Source organism: Protopterus annectens, chromosome 10.part0 (genome assembly GCF_019279795.1).
Source record: "Protopterus annectens isolate FY-2018-M chromosome 10.part0, PAN1.0, whole genome shotgun sequence".
Lineage (NCBI taxonomy): Eukaryota > Metazoa > Chordata > Ceratodontiformes > Protopteridae > Protopterus > Protopterus annectens.
The window spans coordinates 1175149992-1175175359 of NC_056744.1; the positions used below are offsets into that span (position 1 = coordinate 1175149992).

General features: G+C 42.4%; 1 protein-coding gene across 1 annotated transcript in view; it reads left to right on the plus strand.

Moving 5' to 3' along the window:
* The window catches only part of TDRD5 (tudor domain containing 5), a 2447201-nt gene that overhangs the window by 1647463 nt on the left and 774370 nt on the right, over window positions 1–25368 (plus strand). Inside the window, exon 6 of the mRNA XM_044085919.1 lies at window positions 1801–1857. Within this exon, the coding sequence (XP_043941854.1) occupies window positions 1801–1857 (57 nt within the window). The remainder of the gene's footprint in view (window positions 1–1800; window positions 1858–25368) is intronic.

The following is a 25368-nucleotide window of genomic DNA, read 5'->3' on the forward strand; positions in this document are numbered from 1 at the left end:
ACAAAAACAATCTCACCTTGCCTCATAGAATCAAAGCACATTCTACAAGATCTATGGCAACTTCAGCAACTTTCCATGCTAAGGCTTCCCTCAATGATATTTGCTTAGCTGCAAGTTGGACCAAACCTCATACCTTTATTCTTCTTTACAAATTGGACTTGGCCTCCAGAGGTAGAGCTTCCTTTGGTTCCATGGTGCTCAAGAATGTCCTTCCATGAGGGCCACCCAGGAATACTGGTAGCTGGGGACTCTGTCCCATCCGTAAGGAATAAACGAAGATTAACAACATCAGATAAAGAAGTTATGTCTTAACATAACGTTCCGTCTGTGTTGTTGATCTTCGTTCATTCATTACTTCCCACCCTCCATCTCCCATCTGGAGGTTCTTGGTTGATCTCATGTACTCCTTTCTGGTAGGTCTGTTATGACCAACGGTAGCCTCTACTTTTATCTATCAACTTGCAAACTCGATCTGAGGTAACAGGGAGCAGAGCATTCTGGGTAGGACCTTGGGTCGAGAGTTTTTGGCTGACGCGAGCTTGATATTGGCTGGCTCATTTCTGAGGACGGAATCTATAACCCATCAGTAATGAATGACCGAAGATCAACAACACAGATGGAACGTTATGGTAAGACATAACTTCTTTTTATGGTTGCTTGTGAGTTACTATTAAAAATAGGCCTGACTAATACTGTACCCTATACTATTTGGTTTGCATTGTTCTCAGTTTGGGGAGAGAGGGAATTTATTCCTATCTTCCTTTTTAAAACTCTAAAACTCTATAAACATAAGGTATGTTTCCACGGGGGAAACCAGAAAGTGCAACATGAAAATCGTACTGTATTTCTTGAATTTTTTTTTGCCGGTTGCTTGAAAGTGCCAGTTACTTGAGTTCCGGTTAACTGAGAGTTTACTGTATGCTGCAGGAGACTCCCTTTTCTAAAATTGTATAGCTAAAATCTGGAGCATACTGCCTACTAACATAACATTGACTACTGCCTTATCTCAGTTTAAAAAAATACTAACTCACCAGTCTAAAACATGGCTATGCACATGCACTACTCCTGGTTAAACTCCTATCTTCATAACCTAATATTGTTGTCTTTCAAAAGCATAAAGTTGTATTCAGACTGTTTATAATGAATTGATACTTATAAGGAAAATCTCTACCTCTTCTTTTAAGTCTTGTAAATAACATCCATCAATATCTTATCTACGAATTGACTAGTCCACCCTTGCTTTGACTCTGAAAATAAATTTATTATACTGTTTTGTAAACATTTCTCTGTGATATAAAATGTATTATTAGATTGTCAAGGTGTACACAGGATTTTGTACTATATGTTAAACTTGTATGTTTTATGTTGAGCTTTTTTCCTTGGGCCTCCGCTGAAAAAGGACTTGTGTTAAGTCGGACTTTCTCTGTAAACAAATGTAAAATAAATGCATAAATAAAATTTGTTTCTTTACCCCACATTGTTCATGATTTATTTCTTATTATAAGTGCTTTATTTCAGTTTATATCCCTTACTGTTTAAATGTTTTTCTCTTTGCAGTCTTTATTCCTCTGCCATGAGTACAGACATGCTCATATTTGAAAAATTGCAGCTACGTATTTGCTTCATATAAAAGTGCCACAGGTGGTTTGCACAATTGTTTTGCTACCAATATAGCTATAAAATATTGGAGTTATAGTCTTTGTGATTGCAAGTACTGTTTTGAAACATACATTTTTTTTTACTCTATGTATATGAATGGTACATATTTGTTTATTTATTGATTTATTTTTGGTAATATAGGTAGTGGCTCAGAAGCCTGAAGGGTTATTACTTTCCCGATTGCCTGCAGATTACAAGGTATGTGACCAGTACTGTGATAGTAAACCAGGTAATGCTGTTGCTGTGTTAGCTACTAAAACTGATTCTAGTTAATTTAATTCAGTTTTTGTTAGCACTTCTGTAGCTTTCTGGTTACCAAGCAGCGTAAGATTAAGAGAGTCTAGTTTTCTCTGACTGGCACCCATTAACTCTTAATATAGAAGTTATAACTGAAATAACCTGAGTAATGCAAAAATAATGTTTCTCTAGTAAATCTAACTTTGATATTTCTGAGTTTTGTGGTTATTGTGAGTATGACACTTTGGAATAATTTGACTGCCTGTCATGTGGCAGATGAATTAAGCTTGCACTTTTTAATTATGTCAAGTGATGCTATCTTGTACTTCTACCTGAATTTCTCTCACATCCACCCTTCAGAGAGGTGCTTATCTGATGCTTTTCCAAAAACAAGCTGTGTAAGAGGGATGTAGTTGAATTAAAAGATATTAGGAAGAGTAGCAGGTTGGTGCAGAATTTTGACTGTGTTGCTTGAGCTTGAACCTGCAGAAGTCCAGGATTTGATTTCCGTAGCCTTCATTTGACTGCTTTGACTCTGAACAAGTCACTTAACCAGATATTACTCCCAGAGTGCCTTGAAATGGGAATTTATATCTACTGGGTTAACGTGGTTAACAACTTATTTTGTATTTATTATTTCTGTTAGAGAATAGAAGGATGAAGGACTGCGAAGACTGATACAGCTGTCACTTAGCTTTCAGTTAGCATCTGTCTTGTCTCTTTCTCCACATCCTATGGATGAGATTTTAATTATTTGATGTCCTTCCTTAGAGCACTGTTGCAGTCTTCCATTACTGATGGGTTATCTAACAAGGTAACTTGATGATCTGATGTTGTCATTTTCTTTCATTCCTCAACAAACACACAACCTTTTGTGTTTCCAGTATGCTTGATAAGCCTGCCAGATTTAAAAAATGCACTTCCTATGGGCATAAGATCTCAAACTCTGATGCCCACAGGGAGTGTGTGTACTGTTTGGGTCAGCACATCCGGACACCTCTTGCTCTATTTGTGCGGCCTTTAATGTCAGGGTATTAAGTGACCACAGGAATAAATTAATCCTCAAAGGACTTCTTCCAGCTTCAGCTCCTTCTACTGGTACCTCTTCATCAGGGGCTGAATCCCCTCTCAAAAATCTAAAAAAGCTATAGAGCGTAGGAAATGCTCTTCATCCAAGTTACCTCAGTCAGTACCTTCCTCACGGTGAAGGTACACAAGACCTTGGAATGGAGATATGTATATGTACAATGTCTTCTGTGATTTTCCATGGAGCAGGTACCTCCTCATTTGAGGTCTCCATTCCTCCAAGATACCTCAGAAAAGTCTTCAAGCCCACCATCCAGAACTTTGTTCCACTAGGGACTATTGCTGTTCAGAGGGACAGCATGCCAGTAGTCTGGTACATCAGTAAACATGGGGAGGACCAGATCTTACCCCCTGTGCCAAGAAGCATTGAGAGTTTGGCAATGGGCGATCTCCTCCAACTGCCTTCTAGTAGCAATGCACATATTGGAGAAATCCATCATACTAGCAGACAAGCTCAACAGGACCATACTGTCTCCTCACGAGTGGTCTCTGAATCAGTCAGTGGCAGTGATGATCTTCCAAAAATGGGATCAGCCATACTGCAACCTGTTCACCTGTCCCCTCAACAACAAGCCAAGCAAGTTTTTTTCCCTAATTCCCTCCAGGGACAGCCACCGAGAGATGCTGTAGTCCATGATTGACCCTCTGGTCAACTTTACGCTTAACCTTCTCTTCTACCTCTAATACCCAAGTTTCTTCAGAAAGCCAGTCGATTGAACAGCAAAGTAATCCTCATTGCCCCCTTGTGGCCTCGGCAAGTGTAGTCTCCCTTCCTGTGGTCTGACCTAGTATGTCCTCCATGGATACTGGACTCCAGTGCAGATCTTATGTCACACCCTTCAGGGATGATGCATCCAGACATTGCAGGCTTCAAGTTGACCGCATAGTTTCTTCAATTCCAGTGATGGCTAGACATTTAAGGCTTTCCTCCAGTGTTTGCCAGATTCTTTTTTCATTCCAAAAACCTTCAACTAAAATGATTTATAATAGTAAATGGAAAAGATTTTGTGGGTGCATCAAGAGAGACTTGGATTCCTTTACTGCTCCAGTCCCAACTATTTTACATTTCCATGCCTCTATTTTTCATTAAAGTACAATTAGCTGCCAGTCCAAATGAAGGATCTTTGCTCTCTTCAGTCTGTTCTCTGGGTTGTTGTTGGCTGCTACCATTGTCCAGACTTATTCAGATAAGTACCACACTGAGGAACCTTCTTTTATCTTGCATTTTTCTCAAAAAATTTGATTTGATTTGATGATACCAGTTTTTATTCATTCCTCAATGGATGGGTTTGGATCTGACACTCTGATCTGACTTGGCCATTACACTAGCTCATGGCCAACAAAAAAACTCTCAAGCTGCTTTCCTACCCAGAATGCATGATACATGACATTCCTCAGATCTCATTTGCTGCTTTCGCAACTGGACGACAACTGTGGAGGCAGCATTTCTGGAAGCTTTCGGGACTGGTCTGTCTACCTCTTGGGTCACTCCGCCTACTGATGAACTTATTGATTTGGGTTCTAAGCGGACGTGGAAGGAACCTGATAAATTTGAGCCAGTCCCCAAGAGAACAGGATTCTGGTTCCACTGGTAAGAAGAGAACATTGGAGTAAAGGAGTACCAGTTGATGCAATGCTTGTGGCAGCAGCTACGAAGAAGGAACTCGTGGAACAGAGTTCCACTGTCCATCCCCCAATAGCACTGTCTAGGGCACTGGACAGATTTGGGAAGCGAGTTTATGCTTCAGCGGCATTTGCTCCCCCGATTGCTGAACTATGTGGTACACTTCATGAGACTGCAAAGGGACTTGATTAAGGAACCTTCATACTCCCTTTCAGGGGCCTTTACTGCAGAGGCTTAAACATCTGTTGTCCCAGTTGACTAACCTTCAATCTATTGCAAATTCATTCATGAGACTCATCTCGCATGCTGTGGAAGGCACCTCAAGGGCCTCAGGCATTTCCATGAGGAGGCATGCCTGGATGCGACCGTGATTTTTGTGGATCCCTTCAAGTCATCTTTCACCAGTGCTCCCTTTGACGGTTCTTCATTGTTTGGCCTGACAGTAAAAGATGCACTCTCCAGGTGTGAGAAAGGTGGAAAGATTCTATCTGCAGTGGGTGTATGTTTTTCGACCCCTCAATGGACCCTTTCCAGGAATCAATGGGGAGGTCGAAAGCTGTGGTTCAGGAAGTCACGGGGTCCTTTCTGGGACACACATAAGTTCATAGGTAGGTACTAGGCTATCGGCCCTGGGGCCTATACAAGCCCAGCCAAAAAGCTACCCTGGCTTTTGCTACTCATGAAAATTATTTTCCTGTGCCAGTGTCGAGCAGAGCCACAGAGGTGATCCCTGGGTGTGAATTTCCTTTTTCCCATCCAATCATCAAGATTTTTCTTGAAGAGTGCTAATGAGAAGCTTTGTTTGATATAGATAGATAGTTTATTCCAGAGTATGGGAAGTCTCTGGGACAGGAATCTATCCCTCCGGCATGTTCTGTTTATTGTGGTGACAAGGTTTAGGTCCTTAAAGCGTGTAGCTCGGAGGGATTCTGATTTCTTTAAGTGGAGCATGTCCAACAGCTCTGGGTTTGACATAGCTTTGTATGTTAGGCAGAGATCACCTCTGAGTAGGCGATATGCGATGGAGTAAAGCTGGAGTTTTTTGAGACTGTCTGCATAGGGCATCTGTTTGAGGCCGGTAATCCTTTTTGTGAGGTATTTCTGTGGACTTTCCAGTTGTTGTAGATGTTTTGTGAGGTACATACCAAAAGGGGCGTTGTACTCTATAATCGGTCTAATGAGTGATGAGTAGAGGGGAACAATAACCTTTTTTTTTCTGGATGAGAAACCTTTTGTGATGAGGTGTGCCACGTAGAAGGATTTCCTGACTACTGTGGTGATGTGATTATCAAAGGAGAGACTACTGTCCACCTGTGTCCCAAGGTCTCTTATCACACTTTTGGTGTTAAGTATACTACTGCCTACGTTGTAGTTCATGGGTACAGAGTTTTTACCAAAGGGGATGACAATGCACTTTTTGGCATTGAGCTTGAGGCCATGGCTTTGACACCAGGCATCTGTCTCAGTGAGGCCCTTTTGTAGGATGTCCACATCGTTAGGAGTTTCGATTATGGCTCCTAGTTTGCAGTCATCTGCGAACTTCATTAGCCAAAGACCTTCTGTGTTAGCCTGTACTTCAGAGAAGTAGATACCAAACAGGAGAGGACCCAGGACTGAACCCTGTGGTACTCCACTTGTCACTGGTCTGAAGTCAGATTTGGAGTCTGCTACTTTCACACTGTGGGTTCTGTCAGTGAGCCATTTGGCAGCCCATCTTGTGACATAGGGATTTATACCTAGTTTAGTGAGTTTATAATTCCAGAGTGGGGGATGGTGTTGAAAGCCTTGGCAAGCTCTAGATAGGCTGTGTGAACCACCTTACCCTTGTCTACGGCTTTGGTGACTGCTTCAAAGAAGTCTATCAGGTTTAGGAGACATGATCTGCCTTTTACAAACCCGAACTGGGTGGGTTCCAGAGTTTGGAGATTACCAATGTCTTTGTTTATAAGTCCCATGATGATACATTCCATGGCCTTACAGACTAGGCTCGTCAGGCTAATGGGACGGTAGTTCCCGGAGTCTGTGGTGGCTCCCCCCTTGTGGAGTGGGATAACTGTTGCTGTGTGCCATTCAGCAGGCACAAAGCCTGAGGTGAGGCTATGATTGAACATGGTACTTAGAGGATTTTATCAGGGATCGCAGCTTCTTACTGAGGCTGACCAGGGAGCTCCTCCACTCGTGGGATTTTACTCTCTTTTGCAAGAGTTTCTTCCTTCTGTTGTACAGTTTGTTATGGCAGGGGACCACCAGATTGGCTTCCTTCTTTGGAGGATAGCGTCTTGGTTCTGTTTGGGATAGCACGATCCATGCACTCATGTAAGTGCTTATAAAGTGCAATTGTGTAGGATTCAGTAGTCGTAACTGTGTTGTCCATCTGCATGGGTGTCATGAAATTCACCACTTCTGTCTTAAGCATGAAGTTGGCTTTGGAGAAGTTTTTTACCATGGTTTCTTAATGGGGGGTGGGGGCAGGATGTGGATATCTAGGGTAATTAGCTTATGGTCGGATCGGACCAATGAGGCGTTGACTTCAGGTGTGGAACACCGGTCACTCATGTTGGTAATGACTAGATCTAGGATATTGTTGCCCTTGGTGGGGGTGTGGATAAGTTGATCCAGGGCATTGGAGTTTATGAATTCCAGAAAGCATTGAGCGAAGGAGTTGGTACATGAGTAGTTTTCCCAGTTAATGGTGGGGTAGTTGTAATCGCCCATTATTAGGGTGTTTGGTTGAACCCTAATATTTTCCAGTACATCAAGAAAATAGGAGTGGGAATCCTGGGGCATGGTGGGTGATCTGTAGCAAGCTACGATTTGGATTGCAGTTTTGCCCAGAGTTAGTTGCACTTGGATAACCTTGGCTGCATTATGCTGAGCAACTAGCCTGGAGACCTTGGCTGCATTATGCTGAGCAACTAGCCTGGAGGTGTGGATCTCCTTGATGAATACGGACACACCTCCACCTTTGGTGTTCCGGTCCAGGTTACATGGCCAAAAAGTGTGGTATGAGTTATAGCCTGGTAGTGCAGGGGTGCTCTCTGGAGCCTTGAACCAGGTCTCAGTCACTGCACAGATATTGATGTTCTCCATTTTAAGGAGTACCTCGAGTGACTGCATTTTGAGAAGTAGTTCCCCCCCCCCCAGAGGCAGAGGGGGGAGTAATAATGGCAGAATATGCCCCCCCGTGGCAGAGGAGACCCACAAAACAGAGGGTCTAGAGATTCATTTTCCGACAGACCCTTTCTTCGCTCCTGAAGGGAGGCCCAGTTTTCTTCCTCTGGGGGCAGTTGGGGGTCGCTTATCTCTACACCAGGAAGCCTGGCTGAACATAACAAAGGACGCTTGGGTGCAGAGAATTATTTCCAGAGGTTATATTTCCCTTTTCCCTACCACCTCTTACCCAGGAAAATCCTCGATGTTCCATCCAATCAGAGGGAAGCAGCAGCATTAGAAATCCTAAAGCTGCTAGTAAGAGTCATCCAAGAGGTCCCTCCAGATGAAATACAATCTGGAACGTACTCCAGATTATTTTGAATGCCAAAGAAAATGGGACTGGAGACTGATTTTAGGTCTCAGTATTTTGAACAAATCTGTTCGACACACCAAGTTCTCGATGGTCATGGTTCAGTCCATTCTGCACTTTCTGAGCAAGGACGACTGGATGTGCTCGATAGATTTTCGGGATGCATACTATCACATAAAAATGGACAAATGATCCAGAAGGTACTTAAGCTTCCGGCTGGGAGCCAGTCATTATCAGTTCAGATCACTGCCCTTTGGCCTCACCACAGCCCCCATGGTGTTCACCAAGTGTATGGCAGTAGTAGCAGCTCACCTGAGACTGCAGGGATTCTGGGTGTTTCCATACTTAGACGACTGGCTCATTACTGCTCCAACCAGGCATCATCTGGTACAAGCATGAGACCAAGTGTTGCAAATTTGTTCAAGTCTTGGAATAACCATCAACTACAGCAAGTCACAATTACAACCAACTCAAACATTGGAATTCATAGGAGCAATATTCAGCACAGTTTCTGTAGTAGCATCTCTTCTCCTTTTGAGAGTACAAACAATAAGAAATCAGGTCAAGCAAATAATTTGCAGCACCAGAATTTCAGACCTGTTGATTTTGCAAGACCCTGGGATCAGTGTCAGCGGCAATGATCTTCATTCCTTTAGCAAGATATATCACATGAGAATTCTTCTATGCATGCTACAGACAAAATGGTCAATTTTCTCTTAACCCATTTTGACAAAGATAGGAATAACTCAGGTATGCAAGAGGTATCTTTCCTGGTGGATTCAGTCAGACTTGTCGCAAGGTCATCGTTTTCATTTTTTTCCTCAGCCCAAGGCCATAGTGACCACGGACACTTTTCAGATTGTGTGTGGGGGGGGGGCATTTTCTGGGGAAGACTGTCCAAAGCACTTGGCCCCCAAAGAGGCCAACTTAGCATATCAGTGTTCTGGAAATGAGAGCAGTGCTTTTGGTGTTGCAAGCATTCCAAAACTCTCTCCCTCTCGGAACAATTGCAGTCCAAACAGACAATATGTTCATAGTTTGGTACAGCAACAAACAAGTGAGAGACAGATCTTTACCCCCTGTGTCGAAAAGCCCTCGGTGTGGCAATGGGTGATTCCTTCCAAACACTGTATAATTGCAACTCATATTCCGGGGAAGTCCAGCGTGATAGAGAAACTGAGCAGGTCCATCTTACTACCTCATGAGTGGTCTCTCAACAAGAAAAAGGTGGACCTGATCTTCTTTCAGTGGGGTCAGGCTTGTTTTGATCTCTTTCCATCTCCTCTAAACAAGTGCAGCAGCTTTTTTTTGCCTAATCACCCCACTGGGGGAGTCACTGAGGGATGTGATACTCCACGATTGGCCTCCAGTTTTTTGTACGCTTATCCCCTCACTGTAATTCCCAAATTCCTTCAGAAAGCATCCTCATTGCACCTTATTGGCCTCAACATATTTGTTTCTCCTTCTTTTGGCCTCATCTTCTGTACCCACCTTGGATTCTGGATCCAACTCCAGACCTGTCTCGGCCAACAGGCACCAGTTCACCTGGACATCTCAAATCTCAAATTGACTGCATGGTTTCTCTAGTTCCATTAATAGCCGAGCAACCTGTGTTGTCTTTGCCTGTCCATTCGCTACTTTTATCTTCCCATAAACCCACTACGAGAAAACTCTACAGAAGTAAATGGAGAAGATTTGTTAATTGGGCAGAGCAGAATCAGGTAAACCGTTTCTCAGCCCTGATTCATTCTGTTCATGAATTTTTAGTGAGTCATTTAATGAGGATACTAGTTCTTCGACTATTCAAGTACCACTCGCAACCATATTGAACTTTCATGTGGGGTTTCAAAATTCCTCCCTGGCTTCCTGTAAACTATGCAAAGCCTTTTGAAAGGTACCCTTCTACTTAGACGTCGTTATAAAGATCCTATAACAGCATGGGATTTAAATTTGGAACTACAAGCCTTAACACATTCTCCCTTTGAACCTGCAGCTAAATGTGACTTAAAATTTTAACCTGGAAAGATTGTCTTTATAGTTCATAGGTTCGTACTAGGCTATCTGCCCTAGGGCATTTATAAGCCTAGCCAGAGTGTGTGTGGCTTTCACCACCCCTTAGGATGAGAATACTATGCCCTTTTAGGGTTTAGTTTACTGTGCATCTGTCTAGTAGTGACACAGAGATGACCCCCGGGGTAAACCTACGATCTCCCATCCACTCGTCAAGATTTCTCTTGAATAGAGTCAGTGAGGGGCTCTGCCTAACATGGACTGGGATTCTGTTCCAGAGTGTAGGGAGACTCTGGGTTATGAATCTGTCCCTCCAGCACGTCCTATTTATTTCTGTGTTGAGGTTTAAGTCTCTTGCTCTCGTGGCTCTGATGGATTTGGATTTTCTGAGGTGGAGCATGTCCATTAATTCCGGATTGGACATGGCCTTGTACGTCAGGCACAGATCACCTCTGAGTAGGCGGTATGCGACTGAATAGAGCTGGAGTTTTTTCAGTCGGGCAGCATATGATATATGTTTAAGACCCTTTATCCTCTTGGTGAGGAACTTTTGGGGTCTTTCCAACTGCTGCAGGTATCGGGTGAGATACATCCCAAATGGGGCATTGTACTCAATCATTGGCCTGATAAGAGAAGAGTACAGGGGCACAATGACCTCTCTTGATCTAGATGTGAAACCCTTCATGATAAGGTGGGCAATATAGAAGGTCTTCCTAACCACTTTGGCAATGTGAGTGTCAAATGAGAGGTTACTGTCAACCTGGATCCCTAGGTCCCTGATTACGTCTTCCGATTTAATGGATTACCACCTATGTGGTAATTTGTGGGTACCTTGTTTTTCCCAAAGGGTATGACTATACATTTTTGGCATTCAGCTTAAGGCCATGGCTCTGGCACCAATTATCCGTTTCTATGAGGCCTCTCTGAAGGATGTTTGTGTCCGCTGGAGTATCAATTATGGCCCAGTTTGCAGTCATCTGCGAACTTTGTCAGCCACAATCCTCCTATGTTTGCCTGTACCTCGGAAAAATAAATGCCGAACAAGAGGGGTCCCAGGACTGAGCCCTGTGGGACACCGCTTGTGATTGGCTTAGAGTCTGACATAGCTCCAGCAACTCTGACCCTGTGGGTTCTGTCCTTGAGCCAGTTTGCAACCCATCTTGTGACATATGGGTTTACATTTAAGCTGGTGAGTTTGTCTATGATGCCCGAGTGGGGTATTGTGTCAAAGGCTTTTGCAAGATCAAGGTAGGCTGTGTGAACTGCCTTACCCCCATCAATGGCCTTAGTGACTGTTTCAAAAAAGTCGACCAAGTTCAAAAGGCAGGATCTGCCCTTGACAAAGCCAAATTGGGTAGGATCCAATGTCTGTAGGTCCCCAATGTCTTTGTTTATGAGTTCCATAATGATCCTCTCAATAGCTTTGCAGACCAGGCTCGTCAAGCTTATGGGGCGGTAATTTCCAGGGTCCGTAGAAGTACCGACTTTGTGAAGTGGGACCACTGTTGCCGTACGCCACTCTTTGGGTACGTATCCTGTAGTAAGGCTAAGATTAAACAGCAGCCTTATGTGTGGGTTTAGTTCCTCTTGGAGTTCATGTAGCACACAGCCTGGGACACCGTCCGGTCCCATTGATGCTGTGTTTTTAGCTTTAGAGAGGGCGGCTCTCACCTGGGCATCTGATATGTTAGGGAGGCTACACTCTGCTGGGATAGTTATTTCTCCTTTTGGGGGGGGAGGAGAAATTTGCACTGAACCTGTCTGCCAGAATGTTGGCAATGTCAGTGGGTTCAGTGTATTTTGTGTCATTTTGGACTAACTCTGAGCATATCTGGGAGTTTCCACCCAGGTTTCTAACATAGCTAAAGAAGGCCTTGTGATTGTCTTTTGTGTCTTTTGCGATTTTTCTCTCAAAGTTGGCCTTGGATGATTTTATGAGTGATCGTAGTTTTTGCTAGTACTGATCAGAGATGCCTTCCCTTTTAGGGATTTTGCTCTGTCATGTAGTAGCTTCCTCCTCCTGTTGTAAAGTTTGTTTATGGCTGGGGTCCACCAGACCGGGCACCTGCCTTTGGGGAATGGGTCTTGGTTTTATTTGGGATTGCATGATCCATGCATTCTTGAAGGTGCCCGTAGAAGGCATTTGCAAAGGATTCAGCAGTGTGGGTTGTGGTTTCCACTGGCCCAGGGGCCTTGAAGGATACCACTTCAGTCTTAAGAAGTGTGAAGTTGGCTTTTGAGAAGTTCTTCACTGTGGTCTTTTGTGCAGGGGGTGGGGGCGGGATGTGGATTTCCAGTGAGATTAATTTATGGTCTGATCTTACCAAAGAGGGATATACGTCCGGTGTGGAGCATTTTGTCCCCATGTTTGTGATGATCAGGTCTAGTATATTGTCTCCTCTTGTGGGAATGGTGACTAGTTGTTCCATTGCATTTGAGTTTATGAATTCTAGGAACCTTTGGGCTAGGGTGTTGGGGCTTGAGTAATGTTCCCAGCCCATGTTTGGGTAGTTGAAGTCTCTCAAAATGATGGTATTTGGAGAGACATTCATACTCTCCAGTGTCTTCAGGAAGGCTGTGTGGGGTTCCTGAGTTTGAGAGGGTGGTCTGTAGCATGCTACAAACTGTAAGGCAGTTTTGCCTATGGATAGTTGCACCTGAATGGTCTCCGATGCTTCGTGCGTTGCCACTAACCTGGAGGTGTGGGTATCTTTGATGAATATGGATACTCCCCCTCCTTTTGTGGTTCGGTCCAAGTTTTGGGGCCGGAAAGCATGATATGAGGTAAAACCTGATAGTGCTGGGGTGCTCTCAGGAGCCTTGAACCAGGTTTCACTCACTGCACAGACGTCAATGTTCTCCATACTGAGGAGGGCTTCGAGGGCGTGCATCTTGAGGTTTAGACTTCTGCCATTGAGCAGCATTACCCTTAGTATTTTTCCACTTGTGTTTTCTAGGGAGGTAGGTTTGTCATTTGAGCCTTGCCTAAAAAAGTCACTATGGGGGTGGCAAGAGCCTTGGCCAATATCCGGAAGCCCAGGGGTGACAGATGCAAGCCATCCCTTGCGAAGCAGCGTGGCTTGTCAAGCATGTCATCCCAAGCAGACAGACATTGGATCCCCTTAGAATGACACCAGTAATTAAGCCAGTTGTTAAAACTGATCATTTTGTCTTTGTACTGTGGCATCATTCTTGGTGAGGGTAAGATGCTGCTCAGGGTCAGGGTCATACCGGCCTGGGCTACATAATCAGAGAGCTCCTCTATGTCTCTCTTCGTGTAGTCCAGGGAGGTACGTCTCAGGTCGTTCACACCGGCATGTACAATGACTGAGTCATATTTGTACTTGCTGTGGAGTGACCTGAGTGCTTGTGTTATGTGGCGGATTCTAGCTCCCGACAGGCAGCTTACTGTGACCTTTTCCTTGTTCAGTCTGGTGAGCGGGACGTCAGTGTGTCTGACTATGGAGTCACCTATTACAAGTGTGTCTGGCATGTTGTTTGGCCTTAAGGGCTGTGACTGTTTAGCACACTGACTTTGTGAACTATGTGTTGCATGTGCTATTGCTTGAGGTGGTGGTTGCTTGGGTGTCTGCTTTGGAGGCCTCTGTTGTTTTGGTAGATTTTTAATCAGCGCCTCTGAATATGTTTTTGTGTGTTTATGTGTTTGGTTTGCAGTTGTGATAGTTCTATGTGAGACTGGGTTTGTGGTGTGCGTGGTTACCTTCTCCTCCTGACTGGTCTTGCCAGTACTGAATTGAGAGAGCTCAGCCTCCAGTTTGGCTATATAGTTGCATCTCTCGCATATATTTGTATTTGTTGGGAGGAGGAGAGGGTTGTCTGTGTACATGAGGCAATTGTAACATTGCCTCAAGATTCCCAGATTCACCAGCTGAACAGGAGAGGACGCCAGCAACTGACCCTTTGACATGCTAGAAATAGTGAAAAAGATTGCTGTGTAACTGAGTCAGAAAGGAGCTATAGGGAAATGGGTACTCAAGGGAATTTAGGTGAATGAAGTACTTTCTTTTGTTTAAGAGTGCTTTACCTGTATAAAAAAATGCTTTAGGAGCAAGTGCTGAGCTTTTCAGATAGAGTATAGGCTGTTTAGATTGCAAGTAGAACAGTTCTAAGGGAAAAATTGAAGAGCAGACTTTACAGAGCCAGAAATAGTTTAAACTTGATTAACCGGTGCTGCCCGATGCTGCTCTATGAGCAACTTCGCGCTAAAGCGCGCAAAAGCGGGCTTTATAGCAGGGGGTTGAAAAGAGCCAGGAATTGACCCAAAATGGCCAATAAACTACAAGTTGCTGGGCTGGAACCAATCCTCTAGGGACAAATAGGTTGCTCAGTGCTCCCCACTCCCACTGGTGAACAAAGAAGCTTCCTCTTATCCAAATAAGGATATGGATAGCACAGGAACTAAGACAAAGCCCAGAGATCAGCAAAATCTGAAGACTGGACTATTCTAGTTCAGAAAAGCGGGAAAACAAGGATTTTTTTTGTTTTTTTTCTTTTTTTACAGAGAAAGGAGGAAAAGATACAGTAACAAACAGTAAATGCTATAAAACGGCTAGCGCACTTGAGTGTGTTAGCCTAACAATTAAATTAAACAAAAATAACTTTTTAAAGTGCTAACAGTATAAATTCAACACAAGTACAGTAAAAACAATATGCAGAGCTGTTTTTTAAGCGAAATGCAGTCGAGATGCAGTAATTTAAGCGAAAGCCAGAAAAAATACTTATAAATCCAGGAAAGTCACTCTGTCGCTGTCTGCTGCTTGTAGAACTCTGCAGGACACCACGAGGAGCTGTGCTGAGTCTTTTACAAGTGAAAAAGCGCGCAAAAGCGGGCTTTATATCAGGGGGTTGAAAAGACCCAGGAATTGACCCAAAATGGCCAATAAACTACAAGTTGCTGGGCTGGAACCAGTCCTCTAGGGACAAATAGGTTGCTCAGTGCTCCCCATTCCCACTGGTGAACAAAGAAGCTTCCTCTTATCCAAATAAGGATATGGATAGCACAGGAACTAAGACAAAGCCCAGAGATCAGCAAAATCTGAAGACTGGACTATTCTAGTTCAGAAAAGCGGGAAAACAAGGATATTTTTTTTTTCTTTTTTTTTACAGAGAAAGGAGGAAAAGATACAGTAACAAACAGTAAATGCTATAAAACGGCTAGCGCACTTGAGTGTGTTAGCCTAACAATTAAATTAAACAAAAAATAACTTTTTAAAGTGCTAACAGTATAAATTCAACACAAGTACAGTAAAAACAATATGCAGAGCTGTTTTTTAAGCGAAATGCAGTCGAGATGCAGTAATTTAAGCGAAAGCCAGAAAAAATACTTATAAATCCAGGAAAGTCACTCTGTCACTCTCTGCTGCTTGTAGAACTCTGCAGGACACCACGAGGAGCTGTGCTGAGTCTTTTACATTGTAAGTACATCTGCTAGAAGATTTTGAGAACTTCACGCCTTATCTTCTAAGCCCCATAATTGACTTTCCACAAGGATAGTCACCTTACATACCAGTGTTTCTTCCTACCTAAGGTGGTGTCAGAATCCAACATTAACCAAGCCATTAACCTGCCAGTATTTTTCCCAAACTTTACAAATAAAGGAGAATATATAAAAAGAAAACTAATAAACCGGACCACCAAGGTAAATCGCTTCACTTTAATATTGTACAGGTGTACCAAATAACTAAGCGCTTTCCCCAGAAACTAAGTCTAGCTTCTTCAGAGTCATCTGGTGCAACAAAACTCCGTTTAAATAATTCATATTGCCAACACCAATCAACTACAGTCAGTTTCATGACATCATCTGGTGTCATACCCATATAAACAAACACCAATACCAACACACAAAAAATAATACAACTTCTTGTCATGTCACATAAACACAATTACATTTGTATGTAAAAAACAATAATATAACATGGAGAATACAAGGCAGGAAAAGAAAAAATTATAAAATGTAATTCATTATAATGTTTACAATACCCTAAACATAACAACCTTTAGATCTTATTAGCCCTAAGTTTTAAAATAGGCATTAAGGTAGTGCTGTCATTTAGCCCAGGTGAATTGCAGGCGTTTAATCTCAGTTGCCATTGCAATTCTTTTGCTTCTACCTCAGCATTAAAATCCCCCCTCTTCCATGATTCCATATTCTATCTATCACGAAAATTTTTTTTTTTTTAAATGTACACAGTTTTTACTGTGTAAATAAAGTGCATTGTGCTCATTTTTGTTTTTAATACATCTCAGGTGCTCAGAGATTCTATCACGCAACCTGCGAATGGTTTTACCAACGTAAAAACCATCGCAGGCTGTGCACGTTGCCACATAAACAAGCTTAGTACTATTACAATTACATTTACCTGGACATGAAATAGAAAATTTATAGTCCTTAACACATAAGTAGGGGCCATCATTGATAAATCGGCAATACCTACATGTCCCACATTTAGTCATTAGTGAGACGTTGTATTTTTTCTCATCTGGATTACTCTCAAGTATGTTTTTCAGGTTCTTGCCCCTACCATAGACTATTTGTGGTTCTGTACCTAAAATTTCTTTGCTAGCACTGTTTAAACAAAATTTCCATCCATTTCTTAAACTTGGGAAAAGTTGGGGGGGCTAATGGATTGTATCTCAATGCAAATACATCACCTCACTTGTTGACGTCTACCTCATGTGTTACTACTACTGTACTTCTTAGTATAGGGGTGTACACTTTCTCCCTTTTTCTCAAAATTTCTTTTTTAACATTTAATAGTAACTTGAGCGGATAGCCCCTATCTAAAAACATGCCAGTCAGTTTAAACATTTCCTCCTTGAAGACCATATTTTCACTCACTAGCCTTGAAGGTCGCACCATCTGCCCCTTTATTATACCTTTTCCTTGATGGTAAGGATGGCAACTATCAAAATGTAATATTGAATTTGAGTAGGTCTCCTTTCTATAGATGTTACTACACAATCCAAAAGTTGATTTTTCAAACTGATATTCAGAAAATTGATGTCATTTTGATGCCAAGAATAGGTAAATCTAAAAAAATTTGTCTTACCATTCAAATATTCAATAAACTCCTCTTCAAAGCTAAGAAAATTATTTTTCAAGAAAGATTGAGAACAGTAAAAAATGAAATTAGCTATGTTTTTCTGACTGTGGATGTTATTAATTTGTTTACTGTTATCCCCCATGATCAAGGTTTGACCATATTCCGTGAAAGTTTACTTAATAGTAAAAAGATAAAACTAAAGTAAACTTATTGGTTGAACTCGTGGAACTGGTCCTGAAAAATAATTTTCTTAGCTTTGAAGGGGAAACATACCAACAAATGACAGGTGTGGTGATGGGAGCAAGATGTGCTCCTGTTTTTTTCAAATTTAGTATTACTCACTTGGGAGAATTCCTTTATATTTTCATCCAAGTATAAGGAAAATATCCTTTTATACTCATCCTGTGGAGAAGAAATTACACTATAATAGGTGAGTTTATTGAATATTTGAATGGTACGACAAACTTTTTTAGATTTACCTGTACTTGGCATCAAAATGAGATCAATTTAGCTTTCTTCCTTAAATACATAGAAACCCAATGTCTGAAGTACCTGTCACAAACCAAAATGGCAGAATCCTCAGTCTTGGATGTTCCACTTGCACCTAAGATAAAGTTCAAGAAAACTATAGTTGAACCTTCTATTGCCCAGTTTGATTCAGATGCTCCACATTTCGTCTCCCTCTTTCTCAGACACCCACTACTGCAACCCCTTCGGAAGTTTGTATGATGTCTGACTCTTGCATATCCAATGAGTTTACACATGTCAGTAGAGTTGAGGAGGATTTGAGGCTTATAATTTCTGAGGGATCAGGGATTATGCCTTAAATCCTTATTAGGGAAAAGGTGACTGCCACTTTGATTGAGGTCCTGACCTGCCATACTTTGTGAGGGCTTACGTAAGCCCCCCTCCCCCAAAAAAAATGTTTTTTCTACTCTTTCGTCTCAATAAGAGGAATGGATTGAATTTTCATATAGCCTGTGCCAAGACTGTTTTGTTTTTGAAAACCCCTTTTCTTTCTATTCCTTCAATTCATCACCACCCTTAGAAGAGACATGTATCTCTATCGGAGGAGGGGAAAGCTGGTTCAGGTGAAGACTCCTTCATATACTCCTCACAAAATCATTTCCCTGATATCTTGCTTCTCTGATGATAAAGACAACTTGCCCCTGACTCAACCATTTAAGAAATTTATTTTGGGGAGATTATCTTAAATGATGCAACATTTTAAAAGAGATGAGATGAGATGCACGAAACTCCTCTGTCCCTCGAGAACACCAAAATAAAACTCCAAGTCGCCAAAATGTAAAATGAACAAAATTTATTAGGTTTAAGCTTCTCCCAAGCTTTTCGTCAGTTACAATACACCAACTTCCTCAGAAAACTCCTAAGAGAAATAAAAGCGGAAACAACGTCACTCGATCACTAGCCTTTAAATACCCGCACATCTTATCTATAGAAGAATATACAAAATATCATTGAATACATATAAAAACTCCTCAAAAACATTATATTAATCAGAAAAAGAACCCGGTTGATTAAAAACATATAAAAATAGTAAATGTTACTTATTTGATGAGCCAGCATGTTGTTAAATTTAATGAATGTAAACGATGGAATTTTAATGTCACATCATGCAATAAATCAGAATAAAAATGAAAATAAGCCATCAATAACCCCTGGGTACTTTACTCATCTGGTGCTACTACCGACTACAAAACAACTGCTACCGAAAGCTACTGTACAATCAAATAAAAAACTATCCTATTTGTTATTGTATGTATATTTATAATTAAAACTATTATCTGTATTTTACTTGTGTATGTATGCCATAATGAAAATCAATAGGTACAATAGATACTATCTAGTTAAACTCTTAAGTTTCAATATACATGATATAGATAATCTGTCATTGATGCTTGGATAATGGCACGCATCCAGTCTGAGTTGCCAAACCAATTCTCTCCCTTCGAGGATTAATGAATCAGCCCCCCCGCCATCCGATCAAACTAGGTCGATGGCTAAGAAGGAAAATGAATGTAAAGGATTTTCCTTTACATGCTTTGCTAAAGCGTTTTCCACCTTACCCTTCCTAATAGCGTATAGATGCTCGTAAATACGCTCCTGTAATTTTCTGTCAGTTTTACCAACATAGAAGACTGGGCAGTGGGAACACTTAGCTATGTAGACAACTCCTGTACTAGAACAATTAAACCTACCATGTATTCTGTATTTAGACTTCCTTATAACAAAGGACGACCCCACTGATATGTGCTTACAATAATGGCACATATTGCATTTAGACATGCCTGCTCTTACTTCCAGCGACCTGGTCTTAGATTCCAGAATGTTTTTGAGGTTTTGACCCCTTCTGAAAACTATTTTGGGGTATTCCATACCGTTCTCCCTGAATAACCCCTCCTGCATAATGAAACTCCAGTTTTTTTGTATGATAAAAATAATGGCCTTCACATCCACATTGTAAGATAGGATGAAGCGTCTTGGCTATTGGATTGAGTGTACAGTAGTACTCTTAGGAGTTTTCTGAGGAAGTTGGTGTATTGTAACCTACGAAAAGCTTGGGAGAAGCTTAAACGTAATAAATTTTGTTTGTTTTACATTTTGGCGACTTGGAGTTTTATTTTGGTGTCCTCGAGGGACAGAGGAGTTTCGTGCATCTCATCTCATCTCTTTTACAGTGTGTCTACATTTCCTTGGTTTGTTGACGTGATGCAACATTTTGACTGACAATTCAAACAGGTGACTGACATACAAAAACAGTGTGATATACCTTGCTGGTTGATAGGAGCTCAAACACCTTATCATTTTCCTCCAGTTTGAGTCCTTCCTGGATGCTTTACATCCATTTCTAATTCTGGATTCCCAGTCTCTAGCTTCCAAGAAGCCTGATAGGTTTCATAAGCAACCTGAGGACTTCAAGTTTCTCTACAAAAACTCTGTAGCAAATCCTTCTGTTTTTTTTCCTCTGTCTCCACTGATAAATCGACTAAGCTTCTTCCAGCAGCTAATGTCTTGCCATCAGACAGAGATAGAAGGGTCATGGACAAGTATGATAAAAAGGTTTACACCTCTGCCATCCTGGGCTTTAAATGAACCAAACACAAATGACAAAATACTTTTTGTGCATTCTAGGAGACTATTATAAAACTATGGCCTAACCTCAAGGCTTCTGCTACTAAGCAAAAGTGATTTCTATGCTTGGACAAGGCTTTCCATGAGATGCAGCTATGATGCTGCAGATGCTTCTTCCAGGGCTGCAGCCACTGGATCTGATATTAGATTTGCTTGGCTTAGCTTACAAGTCCCTCCCTGTGGATAGTAAGGCCAAGCTTTTGAACAGGGACCTCTTATTTGGCTCTTTTGCAACAGAGTTTTCATGACTTAGCAAGAGAAGTGTAAAATAATGCAAGACTTTAAGCAGATTTTTCTCCCGTCGGTACCTAGGTATCAAAGAAATTACCCTTCTAAGCCCACTTCTTTTGTTTGCAGGGTACATATGCCCTCACGGAAGGGCAGAAACTACTCCAGAAAAAGATTTCATGACAAACCTAAAGCCTGTTTTCCAGAAAAAAGTCATCTACCCCCCCCCCCCCCGCCCCAACCAGGAATTCCACTGTCAAAAAAGACTAACATTGTCCCTTCCAGCTTGAAAAATTGCTTTGGAATTCATCACTGCTGGCAACCTGGTATTACTTGTCATTCAACATGGTTAGATGATGCCTTGGAGGGAACGTCAATCATTGAGGGTAATTCCCCTACCTCCTTCAAATCAGGTTCACCTTCTTCCATGTCTCTTACAGGACCTCCTTGCCTAGGACACAGTAGAGCTGGTGTCTCACCAGCACCTAAGATAAGGATAAAGTTTTTATTCAATACTTTTTCTGGTCCCCAGAAAAGAGAACACTTGGTTGTCCATTCTGGGCTTATCCTTCCTCAACACCTTTTTGTAAGTACCATCTTTCAAGATGCTCTCCCTGCAAACTCTGCTTCATTTTATCCTTCTTCAAGCATTTCTAGTCTTTCTAGACTTGAATGGTGCATACCCAGTATATCCCCATTCACCTCACCTGCAAAGAATTCAAGTTCTTTGCTTTTTCATTGCACTTTCAGTTTTGTGCTTTACCCTTTTGTTTATCAGCTGCTGTCAGGATTTTCACTGTGTCTTGCTCCAACCATTGCCTTTTGCAGAACCATAGGAATATAAAATTTCCCATACCTGGATGACCTTAGCCAGGATTCCTCCCAGGACACAATCTCGCTTCTGCAAAGACTGCGGTTCACCCTCAGTCTCCAAAAGTCTTCTTTGAGCCTCTCCCTTTTGCTGCTGTTCCTGGGTTGCAGACTGGATACCAGTCTAATGGCAGACTTTCTCCCCCAGGAGAAAGTTCAGCCCCTCTCAACCTCCTTTCTGTCTGTACTCTTCTGTCAGTCTACTCCTGCAAGGAAATTCTAAGAACCTGGGATACATAGCAGCAGCCATTCCCATGGTACTCTTTGCCAAGTTGCATATGAGAAAGATCCTGTGGTATCTGAAATCTCTTTGATCTCAGCACCATCACCCACTGGACTCCCAAATCCCCTCTTGCCCTTTCTGAAGAAGAAAGAGTTACAGTGGAGGGTTTCCCAAATCCATTTGTCTGGGCATTCTTGTCTGCCCATCTACTCCTTAGGACCTGCACACAAGTGCATGGGTGAGCATGAATGGGCTCTTCAGAAGTTCATGGCCAGTAGTCCCCTAAACAGGTAAGAGAACACGTCGGTGTCAAAGAAGTGAAGGCCCTCATTCAAGCCTTTTAGGTGTTCTCTCACCCATGGAACGCAGGGCCTCTCAGGATTTTCATACACAACACCACAGTCATGTGATACTTAACCAAGCAAGGAGAGACCACGTCCTACCAGTTGGGCAGGCTAGCTCTTCTGGCATGAGATCAGTCTGTAAAAGCAAATCTGTCTCTACACAGGCAGGTAACTTTCCAGCTGAAGACAGTGTTCTTGCAGGTTATCTGAGCTGTTCACTGGAAGATTCTCGTAAATGGATGCTAAATGGAGAGGTGGTCTTGGACATAGTTCACAGATGGGATATCGCTCAAGTAGATCATTTGCGTCCACTCAGAACAGACAGCTAAAACTGTTTTGCTGGAGGACTTCCTGCCCCCAGGCCTGGGGGACAGGCTGCATGTCTTTCTTTTGGGGGGGGGGTGCCTCTATGCCCTCCTTCCTCTAATCCCAAAATATTCTTCTGAAGATCCAGTGGGGCAAACTGAAAATCTTGTTGGTAACTCCTTTTTAGCCGAGACAGCACTGTTTCCCCTTATCTAGCCAGAGGCATAACTACAAGCTACCTCACAAAGTGGACTTGCTCAGACAGAAAGCGGACTCTCTGCCTCTACTCAAATTACAGGCTGTCAATTTTATGCGGTGGATGATAGAATCTTAATTCCTTCTGGGCAACAATTTTCTGAGAATGTGCAGTAGGTGAGAAAACTTGCCACTGCAAAATCTTGCATCTGCAAATGGAAAAGATTTTCTGTCTGGACAATTAAGAAGAATGAGAACCCCCGCCAGGTGGGAGTTCTTAGTTTTATCCTATTTTTGTGAGCTACTTAGAAATTAACTAACCTATTCCTCTTTCAAGCCACACTTGTTTGCTGTTTCTCTCTGCATGCCACTAAATCTCCCCTTATAGGTTCATAGGTAAAAACAAGGCTAACAACCACTGGAGCCTTTTTAAGCCTAGTCAACCTTGATAATGTAAGCGGGGGCTTGGGAGATGAAACATTTGCAAGCTGTCTGTGCCCATTAGAGCGAGAGTGCCAAACCAGAAGTGAATTTGCAGTTCCCCATCCAGTTGTCCAAGTTGCACATGAACTGGTTTAGGGAGGAATTCTGGTTCACAAAGATGGGGGAGCCTGTTTAGAGATAGGGCAATCTCTGGAATACATATCTGTCTGTACTGGGCAGGTCCTATTTATATCGCCGGAGATAATGTTTAAGTCTTTAGAACACGGTAACTCTGCTTTTTGTTTTGCAGATATGCAGGGAAGTCCATCAGAGTGGGGTCGAATGAACACATGTCGCCTTGTAAAGGCTGCAGGACATAGATCTCAGTCAATGGGCCAGCCTGTAGGAGACAGAATACAGGGATAGCCTCTTTAGAAGCGGGTCTAAGCGTAAAGCAGGACATTCTATTTTATGATGTGTATCCATTTAGTGTGGAACCTCTGTGGGAAATTCCCATTCGTTGGATGTGCCTGGTTAGTGCATACCAAAGTGGAGCCATTGTAACTAAAGATAGGTTTGATGAGTGCCAAATATAGTAGAACAATGGACTCTACTTAGACCTAAAATGCTATACCTTTTGTTTATAAGGTGCATGGCATAATGATTTCCTCACTCAGCAATTGACATGTGATGGTCAAAGACAGGATTGTCACTGTCTACATGTGTTCCCAAGTCTCTGACTAGCCTCTGACCTAACTCTTAGGGAGTATGTTGTCAATATGGTAGTTACTAGGGGTGGCCACTGTGGAAGGATATTATTAGGGATTTCTTTGCAATTAATTTTAGTCTGTGGCTCTTGACAACTGTTATTTGTCTGTGTGCCAACTCTTGTTGGAGAACATTAGTGCCTGTGGGGATTTTATGACTGCTAATTTTGCAAAGTCTTCTAAAATTTTGCTTGAGCCAGAGGCCCTTGACATTGGCAGAGAAGAAGTAGATGCCAAAAAGGAGTAGGTCCCAGGACAGATCCCATGAGGTTTTCTTTGTTGGTGACTGGCCTCTTTATAGAGAGGGACTCTCCAATTCTAACTTTTGGGTCCTGTCTGAGAGTTGGAAGGGCTATCCATCGGGTGACATAAAAATTCTATACCTAACCTCCTGAGTTTGTCAACAATGCCTGAATATGGGGTATTGTGCTAAATTGCTCCTGGGCTGTGATCAAAGTAGGCAGTCAGTGTGAACCTTTTGCCCTTTTTTCCTTGCTTTGGTGTCTTTTTACAGAAATCCACATGGTTCAGTTGCATTGACTCTGCCCTGTTGGGTTCAATGTCCGGAGGTTCCCTTATGTCATTATGTGGATCATTTCCATATTGGGTATAGTTCCAGTCGGCCCAATACCAGAGAGGTGCGTGGGCGGCGAGCGCAGGGTACTAATCGCATGACCGCATATCCTCAGTCTTTTGCGGTGATCAGAAGCAGTTTTGGGGCAGGTTGGCGTTCTGAAATATTTCAGAGTTTCAGACCGAATCAGAGTTGGCTAAGTACCCGTTGGGGAACATTTTGGTTTTCTTGCCTCAGTATTTAACCGGATGTCAGAAAAGTGAATAACTGTATTTCTTGGGAAACAGATACCTCATAGGGATTACCATACATTGTGTATACCTTGTTTAGGGCCTGAGCACGCGTTGTTGGTTGCCGCTCTTGTGCTAGTTTAACAAAGCACTATTAAGAGGAGGTTAGACTGTGCCAGGTTAGTGTTTGGGAAGCTGAATTATAAAATGCCGCGGATGCTCCGCCATCAAGAAGCGCAAGGACAAAACAGAGCCTAGGGTTGATGAACCGCAGTCCCGGACGCGGTTCTTTAGACTCAGTGGAGCCAGAGGTTTTGCCAGGAGTTTCTATGGAGTCTCAGGCAGAAACTTTACTGTTACAGGATGTCCTCTCAGGAGGAGGCCAGGCTGAGGGGCTTCTCAGGTAACTGTTCTTCCCTCTCTTCCCAAGGTAGTTAGAGCCTCCCTTCTGTTGCCAAAACTTCTTAGAGGTAGGCCAATTCAGCTTCAGTGGGGCTTCTCCTAGCTTCGGGTTCTGTACCTAAGAAACATATGCTTAAAATGGCAGAAGATTTGATTACTATGATTAGAGGTTCTATGCCCTCCTGATAAGAGGCCTAGGGTGGAACCGAGTTTGAAGTTTTGAACAGGTTCAGGGCTTCTGAGTCTTCTGAAGATTTGCAGGAGTATCCTCTTATTCTGATTCTGATGTGGATGATTCCCCCTGCTTCTCCTCCTGAGGATTTTTCATTTTCAGAGACTCTGCATTCCATGAGGGAGCACTTTAAATGGGAAGGCCAGGATTACTCTGATTCCAGGAAAGGCTTAGGGAATTCTTGTTTTACCCCAGCATAGGCCCTTAGCTATACCTCC